General features: G+C 38.8%; 2 protein-coding genes across 2 annotated transcripts in view; one reads left to right on the forward strand and one right to left on the reverse strand.

Moving 5' to 3' along the window:
* Positions 1 to 539: 539 nt before the first annotated feature.
* Positions 540 to 4,169, reverse strand: LOC120478553 (uncharacterized). The gene is made up of 8 exons (XM_039670483.2): positions 4,046 to 4,169; positions 3,595 to 3,915; positions 3,456 to 3,497; positions 1,871 to 2,173; positions 1,664 to 1,796; positions 1,530 to 1,573; positions 880 to 992; positions 540 to 785 (listed from the first exon to the last, which is right to left on the reverse strand). The coding sequence occupies exons 1-8, from the start codon at positions 4,089 to 4,091 to the stop codon at positions 645 to 647; spliced, it is 1,143 nt and encodes a 380-aa protein (XP_039526417.2). The 5' UTR covers positions 4,092 to 4,169; the 3' UTR covers positions 540 to 644.
* Positions 4,170 to 5,569: 1,400 nt separating this feature from the next.
* LOC120478543 (uncharacterized) overlaps positions 5,570 to 21,861 on the forward strand; it is a 48,104-nt gene continuing 31,812 nt past the window's right edge. Inside the window, exons 1-37 of the mRNA XM_039670472.2 lie at positions 5,570 to 5,683; positions 5,770 to 5,857; positions 6,189 to 6,377; positions 6,472 to 6,577; positions 6,739 to 6,981; positions 7,069 to 7,170; positions 8,559 to 8,750; positions 10,029 to 10,139; positions 10,232 to 10,424; positions 10,612 to 10,748; positions 10,841 to 11,065; positions 11,760 to 11,901; positions 11,977 to 12,100; positions 12,225 to 12,416; positions 12,533 to 12,670; positions 13,496 to 13,678; positions 14,320 to 14,514; positions 14,605 to 14,753; positions 15,042 to 15,210; positions 15,284 to 15,418; positions 15,619 to 15,771; positions 15,852 to 16,053; positions 16,139 to 16,279; positions 17,469 to 17,654; positions 17,748 to 17,819; positions 17,907 to 18,033; positions 18,120 to 18,253; positions 18,350 to 18,553; positions 19,411 to 19,560; positions 19,634 to 19,813; positions 19,898 to 20,014; positions 20,103 to 20,252; positions 20,344 to 20,496; positions 20,605 to 20,820; positions 20,919 to 21,023; positions 21,335 to 21,479; positions 21,559 to 21,770. Coding sequence (XP_039526406.2) covers positions 5,571 to 5,683; positions 5,770 to 5,857; positions 6,189 to 6,377; positions 6,472 to 6,577; positions 6,739 to 6,981; positions 7,069 to 7,170; positions 8,559 to 8,750; positions 10,029 to 10,139; positions 10,232 to 10,424; positions 10,612 to 10,748; positions 10,841 to 11,065; positions 11,760 to 11,901; positions 11,977 to 12,100; positions 12,225 to 12,416; positions 12,533 to 12,670; positions 13,496 to 13,678; positions 14,320 to 14,514; positions 14,605 to 14,753; positions 15,042 to 15,210; positions 15,284 to 15,418; positions 15,619 to 15,771; positions 15,852 to 16,053; positions 16,139 to 16,279; positions 17,469 to 17,654; positions 17,748 to 17,819; positions 17,907 to 18,033; positions 18,120 to 18,253; positions 18,350 to 18,553; positions 19,411 to 19,560; positions 19,634 to 19,813; positions 19,898 to 20,014; positions 20,103 to 20,252; positions 20,344 to 20,496; positions 20,605 to 20,820; positions 20,919 to 21,023; positions 21,335 to 21,479; positions 21,559 to 21,770 — 5,773 coding nt within the window. The 5' untranslated portion in view covers position 5,570. The remainder of the gene's footprint in view (positions 5,684 to 5,769; positions 5,858 to 6,188; positions 6,378 to 6,471; positions 6,578 to 6,738; positions 6,982 to 7,068; positions 7,171 to 8,558; positions 8,751 to 10,028; positions 10,140 to 10,231; positions 10,425 to 10,611; positions 10,749 to 10,840; positions 11,066 to 11,759; positions 11,902 to 11,976; positions 12,101 to 12,224; positions 12,417 to 12,532; positions 12,671 to 13,495; positions 13,679 to 14,319; positions 14,515 to 14,604; positions 14,754 to 15,041; positions 15,211 to 15,283; positions 15,419 to 15,618; positions 15,772 to 15,851; positions 16,054 to 16,138; positions 16,280 to 17,468; positions 17,655 to 17,747; positions 17,820 to 17,906; positions 18,034 to 18,119; positions 18,254 to 18,349; positions 18,554 to 19,410; positions 19,561 to 19,633; positions 19,814 to 19,897; positions 20,015 to 20,102; positions 20,253 to 20,343; positions 20,497 to 20,604; positions 20,821 to 20,918; positions 21,024 to 21,334; positions 21,480 to 21,558; positions 21,771 to 21,861) is intronic.

Genomic DNA, 21,861 nt, shown 5'->3' on the forward strand with positions numbered 1-21,861 from the left:
TAATAAATTATTTATTAAATTAAAAATAGTATATTTTTTATTTAAACTAAATAAATTACTTTAACCATTCTTTTGAAGTCACCATGAAATCATGATAGTAATAAAAAATGTATGGTGTATTTTAGTATTTATTAATCATGACTTGTGTACATGATCTGTGGACATTAGTATTATTTTTTTTTAATTCATGTACAGTATCTTCTCTAATGTGTTAACTGGCGTGAGGGTGGGACAACCTGTCACTCACACGACATCACAGCAATAGCAAACCACATCCAAATTAGATCCGCCCTACATTTTTTGGAGTAAAAATCTATCACTATCACAACTTCCGTTTCATTCCGCCTTAAAGTCAGACAGATATTCCTGGTTAAAAAATGCAAAGATGCCAACAAAGCAATGCAAAGCAAAGCAAAAAAAAAAAAAAAAAAAAAAAAATATATATATATATATATATACTGTATATATAGTTGCAAAACAAATGTAATACAATAATATTTTTCTTCAAGAATATAAAAGCATGACACATGTAAGTTTACACAAGCATTCAAAGTTTAATGGTTTTTAATTACAGTTAACAACAATTGTGAAGATTTTCACATTTTGCCTTCTTTTTTTATTAGAGATACAGTTTTTTGAAGTAACTAACTAAGAGCCTCAGAGGAGTAGGTAATTACAGCATATTCAGACGTTGTGCTTAATTTTCTAGTGACCTCTTTAGAGTGGATGTGCAGTCTGTCAGCTGAAGCATGCAGTAGTCCTGCTCTGGCCTCATCTCTCCATCTCTGCAAAACACATTAACACTGTCACTCATCAGGTCACATGCTCCATGCAATTATATAATTGTATTTATTTATAATACTGTATATTTTTTCTCACCGGTCTTTGGTTTTTTGAAGTCTGGGTAAAGGTGTCAGATAGATCCGGATTGCTGGATCCCCTGACAGAGATCACAATATCAGCGTATGGGACTTCATGATCACTCTGGGTGTCTGCGGGAGAAAAAAGAAAAGAAAAAAGTTAACTCTTGAATCATACTGCCATTCAAACTTTCTCCAGATGAGTGTAAGTTTGGGGTTGGTATAAGGTCGTGTAATGTTTATGAAAGAAGACACTTATTATTACGAATTAAAACAACTGTTTTTTTATTTGAATTTATTTTAAAATGTCATTTATTCCTGTGATGGAAAGATTCAGCATCATTCCTCCAGTCTTCAGTCTCACATGATCCTTCAGAAATTATTCGGATATGATGATTTGGTGGTCAAGAAATATTTCTTATTGTTATCAATGCTGAATACAATTGTTAAACAGATTTTTCAGCATTCTTTGATGAATTGAAAATCAGAAAAGCATTTATTTTTGTCTTTCTTTACTGTCACTTTTGATCATTTTAATGCATCCTTACTGAATAAAATAATAATAATCTCTCAAGCTTATATAAAACTTTTGAATGTTAGTATTCTGTATATATGTTATACATTATGTATAGTTTATTTTTATATTAATCCTTATAAATTGAGATTAACCTTGAGCAATTGGCCTCATCACCACGGCATTTCTGGATGGATCCCTGCAAGAGACCAGATACTGCTGGTGAAAGTGATTTGATATGTTTTGCTACTTCATAATGATTCATTTTACATATGCAATTGTGCATTACCTTTCATGGACTATGTTAGTGGAATCCATTATCTTACACCCTCTTCTGTAACACAGATACACCAGATGGGCCGTCAGGACAACCACTGCAGACACTGCAAAACCTGCGAAGACCTTGGCCCAGGTGAATCCATCTGTATGGCAAAATGCTGACTTGATGGACTGTATTTTATGCGTTGATATATTTTTGGAAGTGTAAAACACTCACCTATTGTGTTAACCTCTATATCCACAGTGAAAGCCTGGTTTGTGCAAGGCTCTTTAGTTTGGCACCTGTATCGTCCACTATCCTCTCCTTTGATTTCACTCCATTGTATTACACCATCATTTTTTGCGGTCAAAGGGAGGGTACTGTTTTCCCTGACCCACTGGACCTCACAGTGTTTGATGGCAACGCAGTGAAGTAAGAGTGAGGTTCCTGCCATCACTTCGATAGTGGAAAATGATGTAAGTACCTCATCTGACTCCCCCTGACCCCTATACGACTCTACTCTTAAAGATGGACCTAGATCTAGACCAGTAAGACACAAGGACACAAAAATAATACAAAACAATAGTCTTAAAAATAGCACAGTAAGTAGAACTGACGTAGACTCACTGTATTCCGGACACTTTGCACAGTAAAACGTCCCGTAAGATATCAATCCGTGTAAAGGTAAACCTGATTGGCTTGTCTGTCTTTGGAGACATGACTTCCACATGTTCCAAAGTTTGATTGACACATTTTGGACTAATCATTTTGGAGAAATGTTGAAAAAACTGGACTCGCGGTAAATTTCTACTCCCTGTGTTTCGGAGAGTTAAGGAGGAGTCATTTCTAATATAAAACACATACATTTTAACAACTATAAGTTAGTAAAATAATCATATTAATCTTCATAACTTTGTTGTATAAGCTGTTTTAATTGACAATTGCTCATGCGAGAATTATATTCTAACGTTACATTTAAGCATTTTAAATATTTAAATTTTTTAAATCCTTAAAAAAGTTAGGTTAAATATTTGCAAATTGTAACTCATAATTATTTTATAAGACCATTTCTGGTGGGTGATCATATTTTAAGAGCCGTTTTCTATGGAGGTATTCTACCCCCCCCCCCCCCTTATTAAAGCTACACTGTGATTTTTACCCCCATCTAGCGGTGAAAAGATATATGACCATCCGGTGAATATTAGTTTCTGTTCCTCTCAATTCCGATTTCGTTTTAACTCCTACGGTGGCCAATGTAGTCCAAGATTAACATGGCTTCCAGTTCGACCTCGTCCATGAGTGTTAACTCAAACGTAAACGCGAAAGGCGAAGCTTGAATTAACGGGTATGTCCCTCTTTGGCTAATGTACTTTCAAGATGGAGGGGCAACATGGCCCATACATTAGAACCCCTTACCCGTATGTATTTTCAATGGCATATTATACACTCACGAGAATACTTTATTACTTGAATGAAGTAAATATACATTAATGAGCACATATATTTTTGAAAGAACTAAGTGTTTTAGCTAAGAATAAACTAAAAGAGTTACACAGTGTAGCTTTAACTGCCGGAAATCCTTCCCCCCGCCATTTTCTGAACAGTCATTGGTGTACGTTAGAAACTCACGTTGATTTCTTTTAAATGACTGGCTCTGGAAACATAGGGTTGGTCGGAATCGAAAGAGGAGGAGGCAAAGGTGACATGAATATATACAGTACATATGCCGTGACCTAAAAGTGTTTATTTCTAGAATTTGCGAGAAAAGGTCAAGTGTCCGGAATACAGAGAGTCTATGTGGATACACAACTTACAGACTCACCAGCTTGTCCTGTTGAAGGTGTTACTTGTTCTTTGGATTCATCTATATGAAGCATTATTGCACATATAGTAAGAAATGGCCTGGGATAAATTAATTCATGTTATTCATCATAAATAATAAACTCAAAAACGCATCTTACCGTAAACTTGCAACGTTACCAGAAGCTCTGTTTTCCAAGGAATGCCCGGTTTGTCACTCTCTTCAGAAAAGCAAGAATAGTTATAATGCGTTTGCTCCATAATTAGATGAGCTGTGTCTATGCTCACAGTGCACATGTCTCCTAATGTTAATGTTTTATGATTCCAGTGGCACTTGCCACATACTGGAGTTTCTTCCCATTTCCAGTAACCACGAGCGAATCCACTGGAACAGTTGTAGGTACAATTTAAAGTTAACGGTTCTTGGAGTCTTGCATTCTTAATTTCACGCTGGATTTCAGAACTCGTACTTCTTACAGCATCTGTGAAGAGCCATAAAGTTAACAGCAACTTGAAATTACACTTATATTAGTATTGAAGTGAAATATCTAATTTACCACATTTGATATAGATCATCATAAAAATGATATATAGCATTTCCAGTGACATTACCTTGGAATCCTAATTGTAAAAGCATCATCACAGGAATCAGAAACATGTTTTGGCATTCATTCAAGATACTTGTTCATATCTTGCATGTGCTTGCATCTGCATGCATAAATGATCATTTGTAGATATCAAATGGGAAAAACAAAGGGAAGCTCCTCCCCAAAGGGTGGGCTATATGTTTACTGCCTCCGAAAATGTGGTTAACTGAGCTGTTGGTACATCATGATGCATGGCAAAATGTCATTGGTCGTTTGCAGCTTGATTTGCATGGAACTGTGGTTTTGTTTGATAATTTAACAAAAAAAAATATGCACATTATGTAATAGATATTTTAAATAAATTAATATAGAGTATGACTTAAGGAATTTGGATGTCAATTAAATGGAGCGGTTCAATGGTTTTGATTCATGATGATGTTATTCTCAAATGTTGTTTTTACCTAATTAACATTTTCCATCTAAACAATTTAAATGGAAATCGTGTGAGTGATATTTAAAGAAGTTCACAGTCTGATAACATCCATGTTAATGAATCAAAGTGACTTTCGCAGGAGTTTGATTAATTTATCACCCCGTTGCTGCTGTAAACTGGATCACATTCATGCTTTGCAGTGGAAAGCGGAGGTTAATACAGTTTGCAGCTGCAGAGGTTTGAAGCTCCATTTCAACGTAAAGGAACAGGAAACCTTGTGCCTTCGCATAACCACAAAAACCTACAATCTATTTTAACTTTTACTGCACTGGATGCTATTTAACATGTATATGTTCATTTTTTAAGGTGTTATTATTATTTTTTTTTTTCAAGTGTGCACTGTAACAGTGAATATTATAAAGAAGTGTCAAATTTAATTACAAAATCAAAAAGGAAAAAATTCCAAGTGTTATTATATTTCCATAAGTCCTTTTATTTTAGAGTTTTATTTATTACATTCACTTTCAGTTATCAGTACCATAGTGTAAAAATGCTGCAAATGATCATTTCTTTCTATATTAATTTTGGGGAGAATGTCTATTCAAATGTAAGTGCATGTAGGCATCCAATATTTATTATTCTAACATTAAGAAATCGGAAGGTAAATAAGATCATGTACAGTCCATGGTTTAAAAAACAGACTGATATTCTAGACAGTAAAGTTCACAGTTCTGCCCAGATCACTGGCTTCTGACTGGAATTGAGTTACATGGCTTGAATTTCACTTTCAATTATTGAGGTGTCCCTATTCACTGAAAGACTTAAAGGGGCTATAGAGCGACTGAGGACAGAAGTCCGCTGCGATGTACCGAGGAGCTTAAAAATGATCGGCGTGAACCAATATTTTATTTTATTTTTCTTCTGCCTCACATGGAGTGGCTTCAGACAAAGATTGGGTGTATATGTATCAGGTAGGCATCATCAGCATGAGATGAAATTCAGTACAGACTGTGTAAAATAAATGAAACCTGCTTACTGATTAATCAAGTGTGGATATATTGATAACTGATGCAGTTAGTAATTCTTTTTTTAATATGTTGATGATGCAGGAGCTGACATGAGGCCTGAGAGTTCAGATTGTTTAATCTGTTGTAATCAGACACAAATATCCTGCCCGGAGGGAACCTATTTTTCATCAGGGATCTGCCTTGAGTGTCCCGCAGGGCAGTTGTAAGTGTAATTTTCGGTTTATAGAAGAATTTGTGTAATTGCATCAAACCTTAAAAAAAATATTAAACCTTTTCCTGGCATTTCAGCTGTCCTGGCAATGTGTCTGCACCCAGAAAATGCCCCACTGGCATGTTTAACCCTTATACTGGGAAAAGGAGTATCCAGGATTGCCAGGTATCCTATCATTTTGTATACTTTTTCTTTATTTTTATTTATTTATGGACCATATACTCTACCTTATGGGGACAAAATGTCCCCACAAAGATGGCTTTAATTAAATTCCCACTTCAATGTCCTTGTGGGGAAATTGTTTTGTCCCCTTGGCATGAGGAAAACAGATCATACTAAGTGATGTTTCTTGAAAATCTAAAAGTTTTCTGTGATGGGTAGTATAGATTATACAGTTTTTACAGTACTAAAAATCATTACGTCTATGGAATGTCCTCTTAAACCATGAAAACCCAACGTGTGTGTGTTTTTGTGTAATTGTTGGGGTCTTTTAAAGCCCTGTGTCCCAGGTTTGGTGAGCACAGAAGACCGTGTGGAATGCAAGCTTTGTCCTGCTGGTTTCTCATGTGACAGGGCATCAGGCAACCTTACAGCATGTCTCTCAGGACAGTATTCTCCAGAGGGGCTCACCCAGTGCCTGCCATGCCCCTTTGGCTTTGTTTGCATAGAGGGCTTTCAAATGAAGGTGGGTACAAACTGATATGAATTACCATATTTGCAATCTTAAATTTCATCTTTGTACCGTAAACCATTTTTATTTGTTTGTTTTACCATTTTAGTGTGGCCCTGGAGAAGAGTCAAACTTCAACCAGACTGAGTGTGTTGACTGTGCTGAGGGCTACTACTCCACTCTGTGCAGTGCTCAATGTCACCCTTGTCCCGCAGGTAAACATGGACTCCCATGTTTAATTCACATGCAATTGATGTCTTACTTGCACCTGCTAAAGCCAAAGTAAACATGCACATCAATATCACAACAGACACACACTTACAGACACATAATTCCTTGTATGTCCCTTTAAAGTATATTAAATTTTCTCTTTAAGGAACCCACTGTCCATACAAAAAGATGTCCGCACCTCTTCCTTGTCCCGTGGGCCATTATTCATACATGCCGGGCCAGACTGAGTGTAAAAAATTGAATGGTTCCTTAGCCTACAGGAGTACAGTGACTCCGGTCTGGTCAAGGGGACAGTCTCATCTTGGTCAGAGGGCAAGACAGCTTATCTCCTGTCCTACTGGGACATACAGAGACGGAGAAAGATCAGACTGTGTTGTGTGTCCTGCAGGTGAGGCAGTATTTCAGGTGAGGCTGCATGCTTTTCACATTCAATACCACAATTTTGAGTGTTTATGTTTTTTTTTTTTTTTTGCAGGACATTACTGTGTTGCAAATATTGCGATACAGTGTCCGGCTGGAACTTATGGACCAAAGGAGGGGCTACAGAGAGAGAGGGACTGTGCAATCTGTCCTGCAGGTACTAATATTGTCCTACAGTTTTACTTATTTTTAGTGATTTCAGTTTCATTTTAACTGTGGGTCTATTTGCTAATGTGACAATTAAGCAATATAACATTGCATGAATGTACATTTTAAGTGACCTTCTGTGGCGAAACATGTGCAATCCAGTGATTCTAATCAGAATCTGTGTTTTTTTTTTTTAATCGCTGCTTTGATGTGGCGTCTTTGTGAGCAATGCTTCATACCTCACCACACCACACGACTGACAAGAGATAATGGACCTTTTTCCCCAGCGAAATATCACTAATGTGAACATGATTTAATCTGTTTTTGCTCCACCAGCTAAAGTAGTTCCAAACAAAGTCAAATCACAATGAACCATTACATGTTCTTGTGCTGTTTGTTGCTGAATTAAGAGTTTTTAAAGGAGTAGTTCACGTTTAAAAAAACTTTTGCTATTAATTTACTCACCCCCATGTCATCCAAGATGTCCATGTCATTCTTTCTTCAGTCAAAAAGAAATTAAGGTTTTTGATGAGAACATATAATGCACTTTACTGGTAACCAAACGGTTCAAGGTCTAAAAGACACTTTCATTGCAAACTGCGAACTGTTGAAAGGGGTTTAAACGATTCCAGACAATGAATAAGGGTCTTATTATCAAGTGAAACGATTGCTCATTTAAAAAAAACAACAACAAAGTTTATGTTTTATAATGCTCGCCTTGCTCTGTTCTGTGACTCACCTGTTCGAACTCGTTCCTCAAAATGAACGAATCTTTTTCCGAGTCAATTTGTTCATTTCGTTCGTTGAATGAAACAAATGACTCGAAAAAAGATTTGTTCATTTTGATGAACGATTTCGAACAGGTGAGTCACAGAACAGAGCAAGGCGAGCATTATAAAACTTAAACTTTGTTTTTTTTTTTTTAAACGACCGATCGTTTCACTTGATAATAAGACCCTTATTCATCACCTTGAATCGTTTAAAGCCCTTTGGACAGTTTGCACTCAAACTGTCTTTTGGAACTTGAACCGTTTGGTTCCCAGTAAATATCTTTATATCTTGGATGACATGGGGGTGAGTAAATTGTCAGCAAAAGTTTTGGTAAAAGTGAACTACTCCTTTAAGAATTGGTTGGTTCAATTCAATGAATCACTCATAAAGACAGTCACTTGTCGCCACCTACTGGTGTAATGATGTAACTTGCAGAAAGAGTCGCTGTAAAATCCCTACCACTAACACCTAGACTGACATTCTGTCTGGAACACTCAAACAGAAAAGTGGAGAGAGACAAAGAGACAAACGTCCCATCCAAACAAATTCGAGGACCAGAACTAGACGTTGTATAATGAATATTTGGAATATGCATGATAATAGCTGGAAATGTTTTGTTCTTCCCAGGATTTTATTGTTTGGAGGGCACCTCTCGGAGGCCGAGCTCTCAGTTTCTGTGCCCACAAGGTTATTACTGTGAAGAAGGCACGGGTGTGCCGCACGGGTCACCTTGCCCTGCTGGAACCGCAGGAGGACAACTGGGTCAGACAAGTAGGGCAGCTTGCAAGAGGTGTGCAGAGGGTCGCTACTGTCCCACAGGTTAGGGCATGAACCCATAACACACTTATAGATGATCACGTTTATACTGTTCACACTCATGCATTTATTATACACACACATTTATAATACACGCACATTTATACACACACATACTCTACAATACTATTTTTGTAGAAACATTGTAATTACTTAAATGTTATGAGTGTGTTTAGCAAAAATTATAGTACAATGGAACTTTTATTTTACAAAACCCACAAGAACGACTGCTGTTGAACCGTTTCCTGCCTTCAGCTGTTTCCTGACTGATAAGTGCTGTAGTAGAGAGTGTGTGATGTGGGTCAGGAGTGCAGAGAAGATGGAAAATTTGTTTGTGATGTTTTTCATGATATGCTAAAACGCATCACCATTTCGGTTTAGTTTATTGTTGTACTAAACTTAGATTAATCTAAAAGAGATTGTTTTAAAGGAGTAGTTGACTTTTAAAAAGACGTTTGCTGATAATTTACTCACCCCCATGTCATCCAAGATATCCATGTCATTCTTTCTTCTGTCAAAAAGAAATTAAGGTTTTTGATGAAAACATTCCAGGATTTTTCTCCATAAAATGAACTTCAATGGTAACCAACTTCAATGGTAACCATAAGACAGTTTCAATCCAAACTGTTCAAAGTGCTTTAAACGATATCAGACGATGAATAAGGGTCTTATCAAGCGAAACGATCGCTCATTTAAAAAAAAAAAAAAACCAAAAAAACAAAGTTTAAGTTTTATAAGCTCAAATGGTCACCTTGCTCTGTTCTGTGATGCGCATTCGTGACTCTCCTGTTCAAACTCGTTTATCAAAATGATCAAATCTTTTCCCGAGTCAACACGTTCATTTCGTTCGTTGAATGAACCAAATTACACAAAAAAAGATTTGTTCATTTTGATAAACGAGTTCGAACAGGAGAGTCACGAACACGCATCACAGAACGGAGCAAGGTGACCATTTGAGCTTATAAAACTTAAACTTTTTTTTTTTAAATGAGCGATCGCTTCGCTTTATAAGACCCTTATTCATCGTCTGGAAGTGTTTAAAGCCCTTTCAACAGTTTGCAGTTTGCACTGAAACTGTCTTTTGGACCTTGAACCGTTTGGATCCCATTGAAGTCCATTATATGAGAAAAATCCTGGAATGTTTTCATCAAAAACTTTAATTTCTTTTCGACTGAAGAAAGAATGACATGGATATCTTGGATGACATGGGGGTGAGTAAATTATCATGCGCTGTTTGTATTCAGTATATGATTTCTAGTCATTATAATATATATTTATTAGGTTCTGCAGGTCCAGGTTTGCTTTGTGCCCGTGGGAGGTACTGCCCAGCAGGTACACTCAGTGAGATCTTATGCCCACTAGGGACCTTCACCCCTCATCAGGGGGCGCTGAGTAAGATTTCTTTCTCAAAATCTTCAATCTTATTAAAGCACATACAATTAAATCTGCTGTTGGGTTGATATTTGTCTCTATTTTCATCATAGGTGTAAAGGACTGTTTAAAGTGTCCACCGGGCTTCTATTGTCCAGAAGGAACAAGTGACCCTATGCCTTGTCAGCCAGGCACCTTTAACCCACTGGAGGGGCAGGATGCTCTGACAGACTGCAGGCCTTGCTACCCGGGCAAATCATGCACACAAGTTGCACTGAAGTTTCCTGATGTGGATTGTATGCCAGGGTTAGTGTCATTCGTATTCGAGAATAAAAAAAACAAAAACAGTCTAAGCTTGTTTCTCAGATTTGTCAGGCCAGTCTGGTATTTTTGGGCAGGTACTTGATTTAAAGTTCTGGTCAGGCTGGGGGCTTTGATAAGAGCTGGTTGAAAGCTTTTTTTCTAGCCAAAACATCTGTGTGTGTTTTTTCAGGTTTGTGTGTCCACCAGGTTCTACCCGACCAAACGACCCATCCAGTGCTTGCCCCCCCGGTACCCTTAGTAACCGTACAGACCTCACTGACCTCTCCCAGTGCCAGCAGTGTCCTGCACGTTATGCCTGTCTTAGAGGTGCATTCAGAGCTGGATGTCATGTACTTTATACATTTACAAGTTTTATTTACCTTTAATTTTTAACTATTTAACATCTTTCGCCTTTACAGGCACGGGTGGAGTCCAGAGGCCTCCGCTCTTTTGCTTTCCTGGACATTACTGTCCTGTAGGCACTATGTTCCCCACTCAGCACAAGTGTCCCGCTGGAACCTGGAATGATCAAAGTGGACTGGAGTCGGAGCACGAGTGCCGGCCATGCCCAAAAGGCTGGTACTGTTTAGCGGGAGTGGGCAGTCCATCTGGAAAATGCAACTCTGGGCACTACTGCCCTGAAGGTATTAAAGCTTTGTGAAATATCTGAATGTTCTTCCACTTTGAAGAAAAACATTCATTTTAAGTTTGGACTACAGGAACATCTGAACATTGTAACATTAATGTATTTGATTAATTTCAAAGCCATTAAAAGAATCATTACCTTTGAAATTATTCAAATAGTTTTGGAGATATCTTGTGGAATTTCTGAGCAGACTGGATTCTTTTGTTTTGTCTTCTTTTTTTTTTTCATGATATGCATTTCATTTTATTTTGTGATGTGAGAGGGCAATGAGCATGGCATTAAAAAAATAATGTTGAAAAAGTTAAAGGACAATAAAATATTTAGCAGAACTTTAGACAAAATATTTAAAATAATAATATTATTAGTACGTTATTACACACACATATATATATATATATATAAGTACACAAACATTTATTATGAAGTATTTAAAATATACTTTATATATATGTGTGTGTTCCCGATCTGCTCTTAACTTGATAAGTTCAGCATTAAACAAATAAAGCACTAAAAACATATCTTACCTATGAAAATGTTTTAAACAATATGAAATGCATGATGAAAATATGTATAAAGTATCACAAAAAATCCACTTGAATAATTATGTTTATACAGTACATTTGTACATACAGTACATACATGGTTGCAAAATCGGAATTTGTAATTCACCCATACTGTATGTATCCTTACAGGTACATTATATGGCTCACAGCACCCATGCCCTCGAGGCACCTACAGCACAAATATAGGAAATGGTGGAAAAGAGGATTGTCTGGTCTGTCCAGAAGGCTATTACTGTAAGGAGGGTACATCCAAACCCACTTCCTGTCCACCGTGAGTAACTGTCCCATTTGGCTGAAATAAAGCTGGGTAAGACTTCAGTGGATTTGACTGTTCCTGTGTGTCCAGGGCAACATTTCGTCAGATAAAAGGGGGACGGAGAGCAGAAGATTGTTCTGTGTGTCCTGCCGGCTACTTCTGTCCACATCCGGGCACAGTCAGTCCAAAAGTTTGTGGAACAGGAAGTTATTCTGTAAGCCGGACAGCTAATTGTAATTTAATGTACAGTATGTTGTCTTACTGTATCAAATAAATGCATTCATTTCATTTATGCATATCCCTGTCTTCTGGTTCTCTGTATTGCTCTTTTTCCTTAGGATGAGGGATCAGAGGAGTGTCTACCATGTTTACCGGGTCACTACTGCAGCGATGAGACCACCAGTGAGGAAGCCATGCTCAGAGTAATGGTCTGCCCTCCTGGTTTCCTCTGCTCACAAGGCATGGATCGAGAACCCCAGCGCTCAGCGGTATTCTGCCCAATCGGCTTTTACTGTCCCGGTGGAAGTGTTGTAAGTATCATTTCAAGGTTCAGAAACATTACAACCATCGTCGATCATCATGTCAGATGATAAATGGAACGAAACATAGCAATTATTTTCTTTTCTATTATTTACGGCCTAATCAGGATCCTAATCCTGTTCCGTGCCCCAAAGGGACCTACAGTCGACAGCCAGGTCTACGTGACCCTTCAGACTGCACAAAGTGTCCGGAGGGAAAATACTGCTACACAGAGAATTCCCAGGAAGATCCCATTATTGAACCAGTATGGCTCCCTTGTAGTTTTTGTATAAACAGTTGAAACCTGTTAGCTGACTATAATATAAAGTCTATTAGTGGGATAATTGCATGATGGCCTGGTCTCACAGACAGGGCTAAGATTGAACCAGGATTAGGCCTTAGTTATATTAAGACATTTAAGTAGCTTTTATAAACTTGGTTTAGAGAAAAACATTACTGGTGTGCATCTTGAGACAAAACTATTGTAAGTTTCTTTCAGTTAAGTCAGCACAAACATTAATTTTAATCTGGGACTAGACTTTGCATTTGTGTTTTTGTTTTTGTTACTATTTAAGTAATATTTGCTCGGGTGAAAAGTTCCATTTCCTCAGGCCTGAGGTTTATTCATTTCACTTTTGATGTGAAAGGTTCTTTACATTTGCCAAAAATATTACTTTTTTTGTTTTGTTACTATAAAACAATCAAGCAAACCCAGCCCAGGTGAGAAAAGTACAAAAGTAACATAACAGATTACTTTTAATAAAAAGTTACTACCGCAATTAGTACATTTTTAGGGAGTAATAGAATATAGTAAATTAATTCAATACATTTAAAGGTAACATATGCCTTTTTCACACAATGTAATATAAATCTATGGTGTCCCCACAATGTGTCTGTGATATTTCAGCTCAAAATACCCCCCTTTTGGGTGTGAGCAAAAGGAGTTATCTAGAATAATGTCTTTTTTTTTTCATAAAATGTAACTGAATTGTGACCATGGCTGTGTAGATTTCCCATCCTCTTTCATTGTATGGAAAAAGAGTAGGATTTGTGTGAACTATCCCTTTAACGTGTATATTATTCCTATCAGACAGGAAATTGTCCTAATGGTTACTTCTGTCCACTTGGTACCGGACACCCAAACTCGTTTCCATGTCAGACGGGCTTCTTCAGGAATGACTCGTATGGCCATGGAGGAGAAGCTTGTGTGGAATGTCCTCCTGGTCACTACTGTCCTACTCTGGCCACACACTATCCTACAGTCTGTCCACAGGTAAATGTAAAAGTTGGCATGGTATAACATTTTTTACTTTACTGTATAATAGATTTTTTTCTTCTGAAATAAATAAATAATGAATAAAAAAATAAATAGACCAAAAGCGACAGTAAATACATTTATCATGTGTAATAAATTATTAAAGGTGTATGTATGTATGTCACTTTTTCACTCTACTAAAGCATAAAAATACCATAATATGTTTGCATATATTAAGGAAAAATGCCCATTTCTCTGAAAAACACTTCTAGTTATTTTACTTTGAAACGTGTGTGTTCAAACTGGCAAACCTTGTGAGCCCCGTCCAGTCTGACGAGAAGGTAGCAAGAGAAATTACAATCTCCGATATTTTGAATTGGACTGCAGTACCTATTTCGATACATTACTTCATTCTTACAGACTGCACCTTTAAATGCTGCTCTTTTTATTAAAAATCCTGAAAGAACCCTGGTTTCCACAAAATTATTAAGCAGTACAACTGTTTTGAACATTTATAATATAAGTAATGTTTCTTGAGCACCAAATCAGCAAATTAGACTGATTCCTAAAGGGTCATGTGACACTGAAGACTGGAGTAATGATGCTGAAAATATAGCTTGAATGTACCTAAAATGCATTTTCTTTACTTTAATATTCAGGGCTTCTACTGTACTGAGGGGAGCTCAGTCCCAGAGCCATGCGAAGAGGGCACGTATGGATCCCGGCCAGCCCTGAGTAAAGCATCACAGTGCACCCCATGTAGTGGTGGGAAATACTGCACAGGACTGGGCAAATCTGAACCCACAGGGGACTGTGAAGGGGGATTCTATTGTAGACAGGGATCTAGAAGTCCTGTAAGATAATTACACAAAAAAAACTTTCATTTTAATATAATTTGCTTTTGATTATTTTAATAATCAAACTTTCTTTTTTTGCCTTGACAGGTTCCTCCTGATGGCCAAAATGGGGGTGTGTGTCCTGCTGGAAGTTTCTGCCCACCGAGCTCAGTTCACCCACAGCCGTGCCCTTCGGGAACATACAGTAACAGCACCGGTCTCCAACATGCAGAGCAGTGTGTCCTCTGTCCTCCAGGGTATGACTGCAAAACTGTGCATGTTGTAAATAAGCATTCAATTCTCTTTCTTAAAGGGATAGTTCAGCCAAAAATCAATTTCTGTCACTATTTACTTGCTCAATTCGTTCCATACCCGAATGCCTTTTTTTTCTGTGGAACACAAAACTAAAGATTTTGTAGAACGTTGGGAACTGAACAAATATCTTAAAATATCTTCTTTTATGCTTTTTTTGGTGGACTATCCCTTGAAACTATCTTCATAAATCTTGAATTCCAGTTCTTATGGGTTTTTTGTTGCTCTCTCAGTTATTATTGTTTAGGAACAAACTCTACATCCCCTTCTGGTCCGTGTTCTGCGGGGTATTATTGCAGTGGTGGTTCAGCCACACCAGTCCAACATGAAGCTGAGGAGGGACACTACTCTTTGGAAGGAGCTGTGAGGGCTGAACCGTGCCCTATGGGAACTTTCCAACCAGTAAGCCACGGCGATAGAGAATTTACCCCAAGTAACATTTTAATTTAATTGAGTTTTACTTCTTTTCCATCAGGGAAGAGGCTACAACTCTTGCATTGAGTGCCAATCTGGAAGACTTTGCAACAGGACAGGCCTATCCCAGCAGCCCCTGTGCCCACCTGGACACTTCTGCCCTGCTGGCTCCTTAATTGCTCACCTATGCCCTCCTGTGAGTATGAAGCTCCTTATTCCATCTAATATGTATATTCAAATTTTATAATGCTTTTGAAAGTCTTTTATGCGCACCAAGGCTACATTTATTTGAATAAAATACACTAATGTTGTGAAATATAATTAAAATGTAAAATAACTGTTTTCTATTTTAATAAATTTTAATTGTAATTCCTGTGATTTTTTCATTATATGAAGGGTACATACACTGCAAGTTCGGGAGCGGAGGATCTGCAGCACTGCGGCCCATGTGATGCTGGTCAGTACTGCCACTCTCCGGGACTAACTGCTCCTCAAGGACCTTGTGAGCCTGGTTTTTACTGCACTGGTGGATCCCACATTGCCACTCCGGTAACAACATACTGTCTGACACACGTTAATCAGTGGGATTCATATCGAGCTCAATGATCCAATTTTTTTTTCTCTTACAGATTAGCTCCAGGTATGGTGACATATGCCCCATGGGTTATTACTGTCCAGCAGGCACCAGACACCCTCATGAGTACCCCTGCCCTCCTGGAACCTGGAGTAATGCATTGGGGTCCCAGTCTGTGTCTTCCTGTTGGCTCTGCCCCTCTGGATTCTTCTGCAACAGCTCTGGCCTCATTCAGCCCACCGGAATATGTGCTCCAGGTACAAAATCATAATCTCATATCATGAGATTCATATTATTGACTTTTGGTTATAAAACTGAGTTCTCCACTGTTCTGTCATATAGGGTTTTATTGTGCAGGTGGTGCTAAAACAGCCATGCCTGACGATGGGGCAACAGGAAACAGGTGTCCGGCACGGTATTACTGTCCACAGGGTTGTACATCGCCTCTACACTGCCCTGATGGAACACATTCAAATACCACAGGTATACATTTACTTTATATACTTAAAAGGTATACTTTAATACATTTTCCTAAACCTGAATATATCCAGAGTTTATAACCTGAGATTTGTGAGGCTTAAAACGTCAAACATTCCTTTAATGGTGGTTTTAGAATAATTTGCGAAAGTTGATTGGGATTAATCAATGCGTTTTAAAATCATAGTACATCAAAAGTTGTGTCACAAGAGCTTTGATTTTTAAAGGTTTGCATCCATCCATGCATGCTTTTTGAGTTAATACTTTCCAGAATTACTTGAGGTCTGTAATTGGTTCCTTTTTTATCCGGTGAGGGTATAATCAGTTTCAGGAAATTATAATACAAAAAATATATGCTGCGTCACAATTCACCTACTTATACTTAAAGTGGATACTGTTTTTGTGAAGAAAAAGGATGTACTTTTGAGTGTGTAGCAGTATACAGGCAAGCTTTGGTACCACTCTGTCGCTTGGTTACATGCATTCTGTCACAGTTTAAACTGCTCTGTCAACCATCTTGTCACAGTTAAAATCCTCCACATTCAATTTAATTGAATTTCCTACCGTATCAGAGAGAAATGTAGTAACATCTCCCAGTCGTGGGTCTATCATGAGGATGACTCCTAATGTGTTTGCATAATGATACATTTAAGATAAAGTTCACAGTTTTGTTGCAGGTGAAATAAAACGTAGACCATCCGGGTATCTTATTTCAACTACGATCTGGGATGAACTCATTTTACTTTCGAATACTATTTAGGAAGGATAGTATGCAAATTGGGACGCAGTTATAGTATGTTATTTACCAGTGAAGTTCATTCTTCCTCACAATGATACTTGTAATCTGATGGTGTATCAAGAATGCAAGATTAGGATTACTGTGCCTCAAACTATAGTACTTTGAAAAAGGTTTGAGTTTTGATATTTGAAGTATGCATCCAAGCATGCTTTTTGGGTTATCACAACCCGTTATGTTATCATAGGGTATTCGTTTTGTGCTCTTAGATCCAGATCCAGAAAACTTTGAATTATATACTTTACCATCGCCAGTGCAGTACGTACTTTTCATCTTTTCTGTTCTTTGCCTTCAACTGGTCTCTGCCAGCTCATACACATGTCAACTCATTCACAATGTCAACTCAAAGCATAATAAAGTAAGTTGTGATCATTATATTGTTAATGTGTCTGAACACAGGTGCTGCAGAATGCAGTGACTGTCCCACTGGATGGCTGTGTCTGGAGGGGGAGGAGCTCCAGTTGTGTCCAGAAGGACATTACTGTCTGGGGGGCACAGTGGAGGACATCCTCCCTTGCCCTCCAGGCACATACAGCCCTAAAGCAGGACAAAGCCAAGTAGAGCAGTGTTTACTGTGCTCAGCTGGTGAGAGCAGTGCCCCTGCTTTACTTACACCTTTGGCAGTTTTAATAGCATTGGTGTAGTATTATGTTCATCATACACACCTATCATTTTAAGGAATGTACTGTGAAGATTGGGGACTAGTTGAACCTACTGGTCCCTGCCAGGCTGGGTATTTTTGCCTCACAGGTAATAATTAGTGACCTCATTCTGTTGATTTGAATCATAGCATCTTAGCAGTTGTGGTTATGGTTATGGTTCTCTTGACTTTTGCAGGCATAAACTTCAAGAATCCTGATTCAAATATAAGCACAGGGGTGGGTGGGCCGTGTCCTGTGGGTCATTACTGTCCTGAGGGCACCAGCCTCCCTTTACCCTGCCCACTTGGCACCTTTTCAAACAGGTACTGTAATACTGGGTCAAATGATCATACCATACCAATATGATGAATGAACATAAACAAATTCTTTTTTTTTTTTGTCTTTGTAGTCTTTATGGCACTAAGAAATCGGGGTGTACTGCGTGTCCTGCTGGGCAGTTTTGCGGTTCGGTGGGCTTGAGTAGACCATCTGGACCCTGCCGAGAGGGGTTCTACTGCCCTGCCACGGCATCGTCATCCACTGGTGCGACCATCCAACCATTTTTGTTAATTTGATAGCGTCATTAGCTCATTGTCTGTTTGTATTCTACTATTGACTGTGGTGTTATGGTTGGTACAGGTTCTGATTCTGAAGGTGGTCTCTGTCCTCAAGCGCACTTCTGCCCCACTGGCAGTGCCGTGCCTGTTCCCTGCCCTGCGGGCACTTATACCAACCTGACAGGACAGATTAAGTGCAGTCCCTGCCACGCTGGATACTATTGCCCAGAGAGTACCAGCAAATATACTCTGTACCCCTGCCCTCCTGGATTCTACTGCCCTGATGGTAAGAGACAGAATCATATATAAACATATGCTTACAATACAAAAAAAAGTTGATAGATACCCTAATTGTTAACAATAAATAATCAATTTCTTGTTAATTTTATTTTTTATTATATATACAGTACATATATATATATATTGCCAAAAGATGCTTGTATATCTACACCAAAACAAATTGTGGTCAGTAAGATTTTTTTAAACCTAATTAATACTTTCAGTAGAGTATTAGAGACATTTTAAAGACATAATTAAAGACATTTATAATGTTACAAAATATTTCTATTTCAAATAAATGCTATTCTTACGACCTTTCTATTCATCAAAGAGTCCTGAAAAATATATTATGGGTTCCACAAAAATATTAAGCAGTGCAACTGTTTTCAACAGTGAAAACAATAATAAATTCAGCATATTAGAATGAATTCTTAAGGATCATGTGACACTGAACACTGAGTAATAGCACACTATTAGTAATGATGCTGAAAATTCAACTTTCCTGTCACAGGAATAAATGACATATTCAAATAGAAAACAGTTATTTTAAATTTTTAAATAATTTTTTTAAATAATTTTTAACAACATTAATGTTTCAACTGTATTTTGATCAAATAAATGCAGCCTTGGTCCGCATAGGAAACTTTCAAAAACGTTCTAACAGTAGTGTATTTGTACATTAAAACACTTAATATACTGCTTCAGTGAATTAAGTGTTTTAATTTGTACATTAAAACACTTATTATACTGCTTCAGTGACAAAAGTACTGCTACTTTTGCCTAGTGAAGCTTCACTAGACAAAATGCACTTTTTATTAGAGGAACCACAACTCAGTATCATGCAGTGCTGGTCTTTGTTTACAGGAACAAAACATGCCACCCAGTTCCCGTGCCCACGAGGGTATTACAACCCCGAGCCGATGACCCACAGCCTGGACAGCTGCTTACCCTGTCCTCCTGGCCACTACTGTGAGAAAGAGCGCCTGTCCGCTGTGTCTGGGAAATGTAAAGCTGGTTAGTACAGCACCTGAATTACCTGATTATTTTTAACTGAATATTGAACTCAACCAATGACTTCATCACACAGGATGGTTCTGTGTATCTGCTGCCTGGAACGCACAGCCCTTTGACCTGGACAACTACACTAATGCTAACTGCCTATGCCCTGCATCCTCCACTGGGGGCAGATGCCAGGAGGGGTTTTACTGTCCATCAGGGACCTCTGAGCCTCAACCTTGCCCTCCAGGAGCTTTCTGCAATGCAACCGGTGCGTAATCACCAGATAAAAAGCAATGAATTCCCTGTGTGCTTTTGCAAAACAGTTTGCTCATAACCTGACCTTCTGAAACAGGTCTAGCCCTACCGAGTGGGCCGTGCTCTCCGGGGTATTACTGCACGAGAGAAGCCACTTCCTCCAGGCCTATAGATGGCATTACAGGCAACATCTGCCCTCCAGGCACTTACTGTGGTAAATATTGGATGGATTTATGTCACTTTTCAGCAAACCAGCCTTTCCAGAATACATTTTAGTTACGAATATCTATCGTTTTCCCCAGACGAGGGCTCCAGTGCACCACAGCCATGTCCAGCAGGGACTTTCTCCTCAGCAGCAGGCCTTGTTAGCAAGGACAAGTGTCAGGCCTGTAGAGCAGGATACTACTGTGCTACCGTGGGCCTTCAGGCTCCTACTGCCCCCTGCAGGGAGGGTGAGAAAACCTATCACTGCCCTAAACTTAGACTAGTCAAGTGCAGTTTATATAATTTATCCATCGTCTTGTCCTTGTCCTTATTCGGTAGGTTACTGGTGCCCTCCTGGTCAGACAGATGACCTAGCTCTGCCATGTCTGGTCGGTCATTACTGTCCCCCAGGAAGCTCTGTCCCAATTTTTTGTCCCACTGGGACATATCAGGACAAGCAGAAGCAGGCAAACTGTACAATCTGTGAATCAGGCAAGCTGCAGTTATCCAAAGCAAACTGTGACACACTCCCACATTTCTATTTCTGAAATTCACATTGAAGCTTGTATCCTTTTTTTTTTAATTTTTCTCCTACACCAGGTTTTTATTGCGATGCGACATTTGGGGCTGTAAATATGTCTGTCCTCCAGCCTTGTCCAAAGGGACATTACTGTCCTGAAGGAACTGGTATTGCCAAACAATTTCCATGCCCTATCGGCACTTATAACCCCCGTGAGCTCATGGACAGTCAAAGTGACTGCCTGTTGTGTCCGTCAGGACACTATTGTCCAGATGTTGGACTTGAAGAACCTACAGGTGAGACTTCAGTAAAAAAAAGCCTTTCAGTCAAAATTCTGAAACAAATGCCCCATATTCTTGCATTACAAGCCCTGTGTTCAAATGCTTATTTGTAGGACTGTGTTTGGCTGGTTTCTGGTGCAGAGAGGGCTCCTATTCACGCAGTCCTATGGATGGTTCTACAGGGGCCCCATGCCCAGCTGGTCACTACTGTCCTAAAGGTGATAAAATAAAACACTAGAAACTAAAATTAATTATGTTAAATTCTACAAGTAAATTCTACACCATAATGTCGGACGTAACTGTCGTAACTGTGCCTCTGGGCGACCCGGGTTCGAATCTGACTCAAAGTCCTCATTCCTCTCTCTTCACCCAAAAGCTTTCCTGCCAATCTCCACTATCCTGTCTGCCAAAAAAACAAAAAAACAAAAAAAACAAACACAAAATGTTAACTGAAATATCACAAAACACAAACTGATGTGATTTCATTAATATAAAAGTGTTTTTTAAAGGTCTCCCTGTGTTACTATAGGCACTTCCAGTCCTATGCCCTGTCTGGTGGGAACGTGGTCTAATAGTACAGGACTAAGTAGTGCTGAGGAGTGTCAGTCATGCCCTGGAGGGTTTTACTGTGCCTCTACCGGTCTGATAGAGCCCAGTGGACTCTGCTCAGAAGGGTATGTGCAAAACAATATACATAGTACAATTGCAACACAGATGCCCAGTTTAACCTATGGTGTCATATGTCCCCAAAAGGTTTTATTGTGCTGAGAAAGCTGAGATTCCCACTCCCACTGATGGGGTCTCCGGCCACATCTGCCCAGTGGATCACTACTGTCCTCCAGGAACCACTCACCCTGTTCCATGTGATCCTGGGACTTTTGTAACCGTCACTCAAGCCTCCCAGTGCTGGCCCTGCACAGCTGGCTGGTACTGTGTGGATGGAGCCCGGCTGCTGTGCCCAGCTGGTTGGTGCTTTGGTCTCTCGTTGGCTATGTTTGGAATGGAGTACTAGTGTACTGCTTACTGGATGCTGAACAGTATATACTGCCTACAGTT

Source organism: Pimephales promelas, chromosome 16 (assembly GCF_988280905.1).
Source record: "Pimephales promelas chromosome 16, fPimPro1.hap1.1, whole genome shotgun sequence".
NCBI classification, from domain to species: domain Eukaryota; kingdom Metazoa; phylum Chordata; class Actinopteri; order Cypriniformes; family Leuciscidae; genus Pimephales; species Pimephales promelas.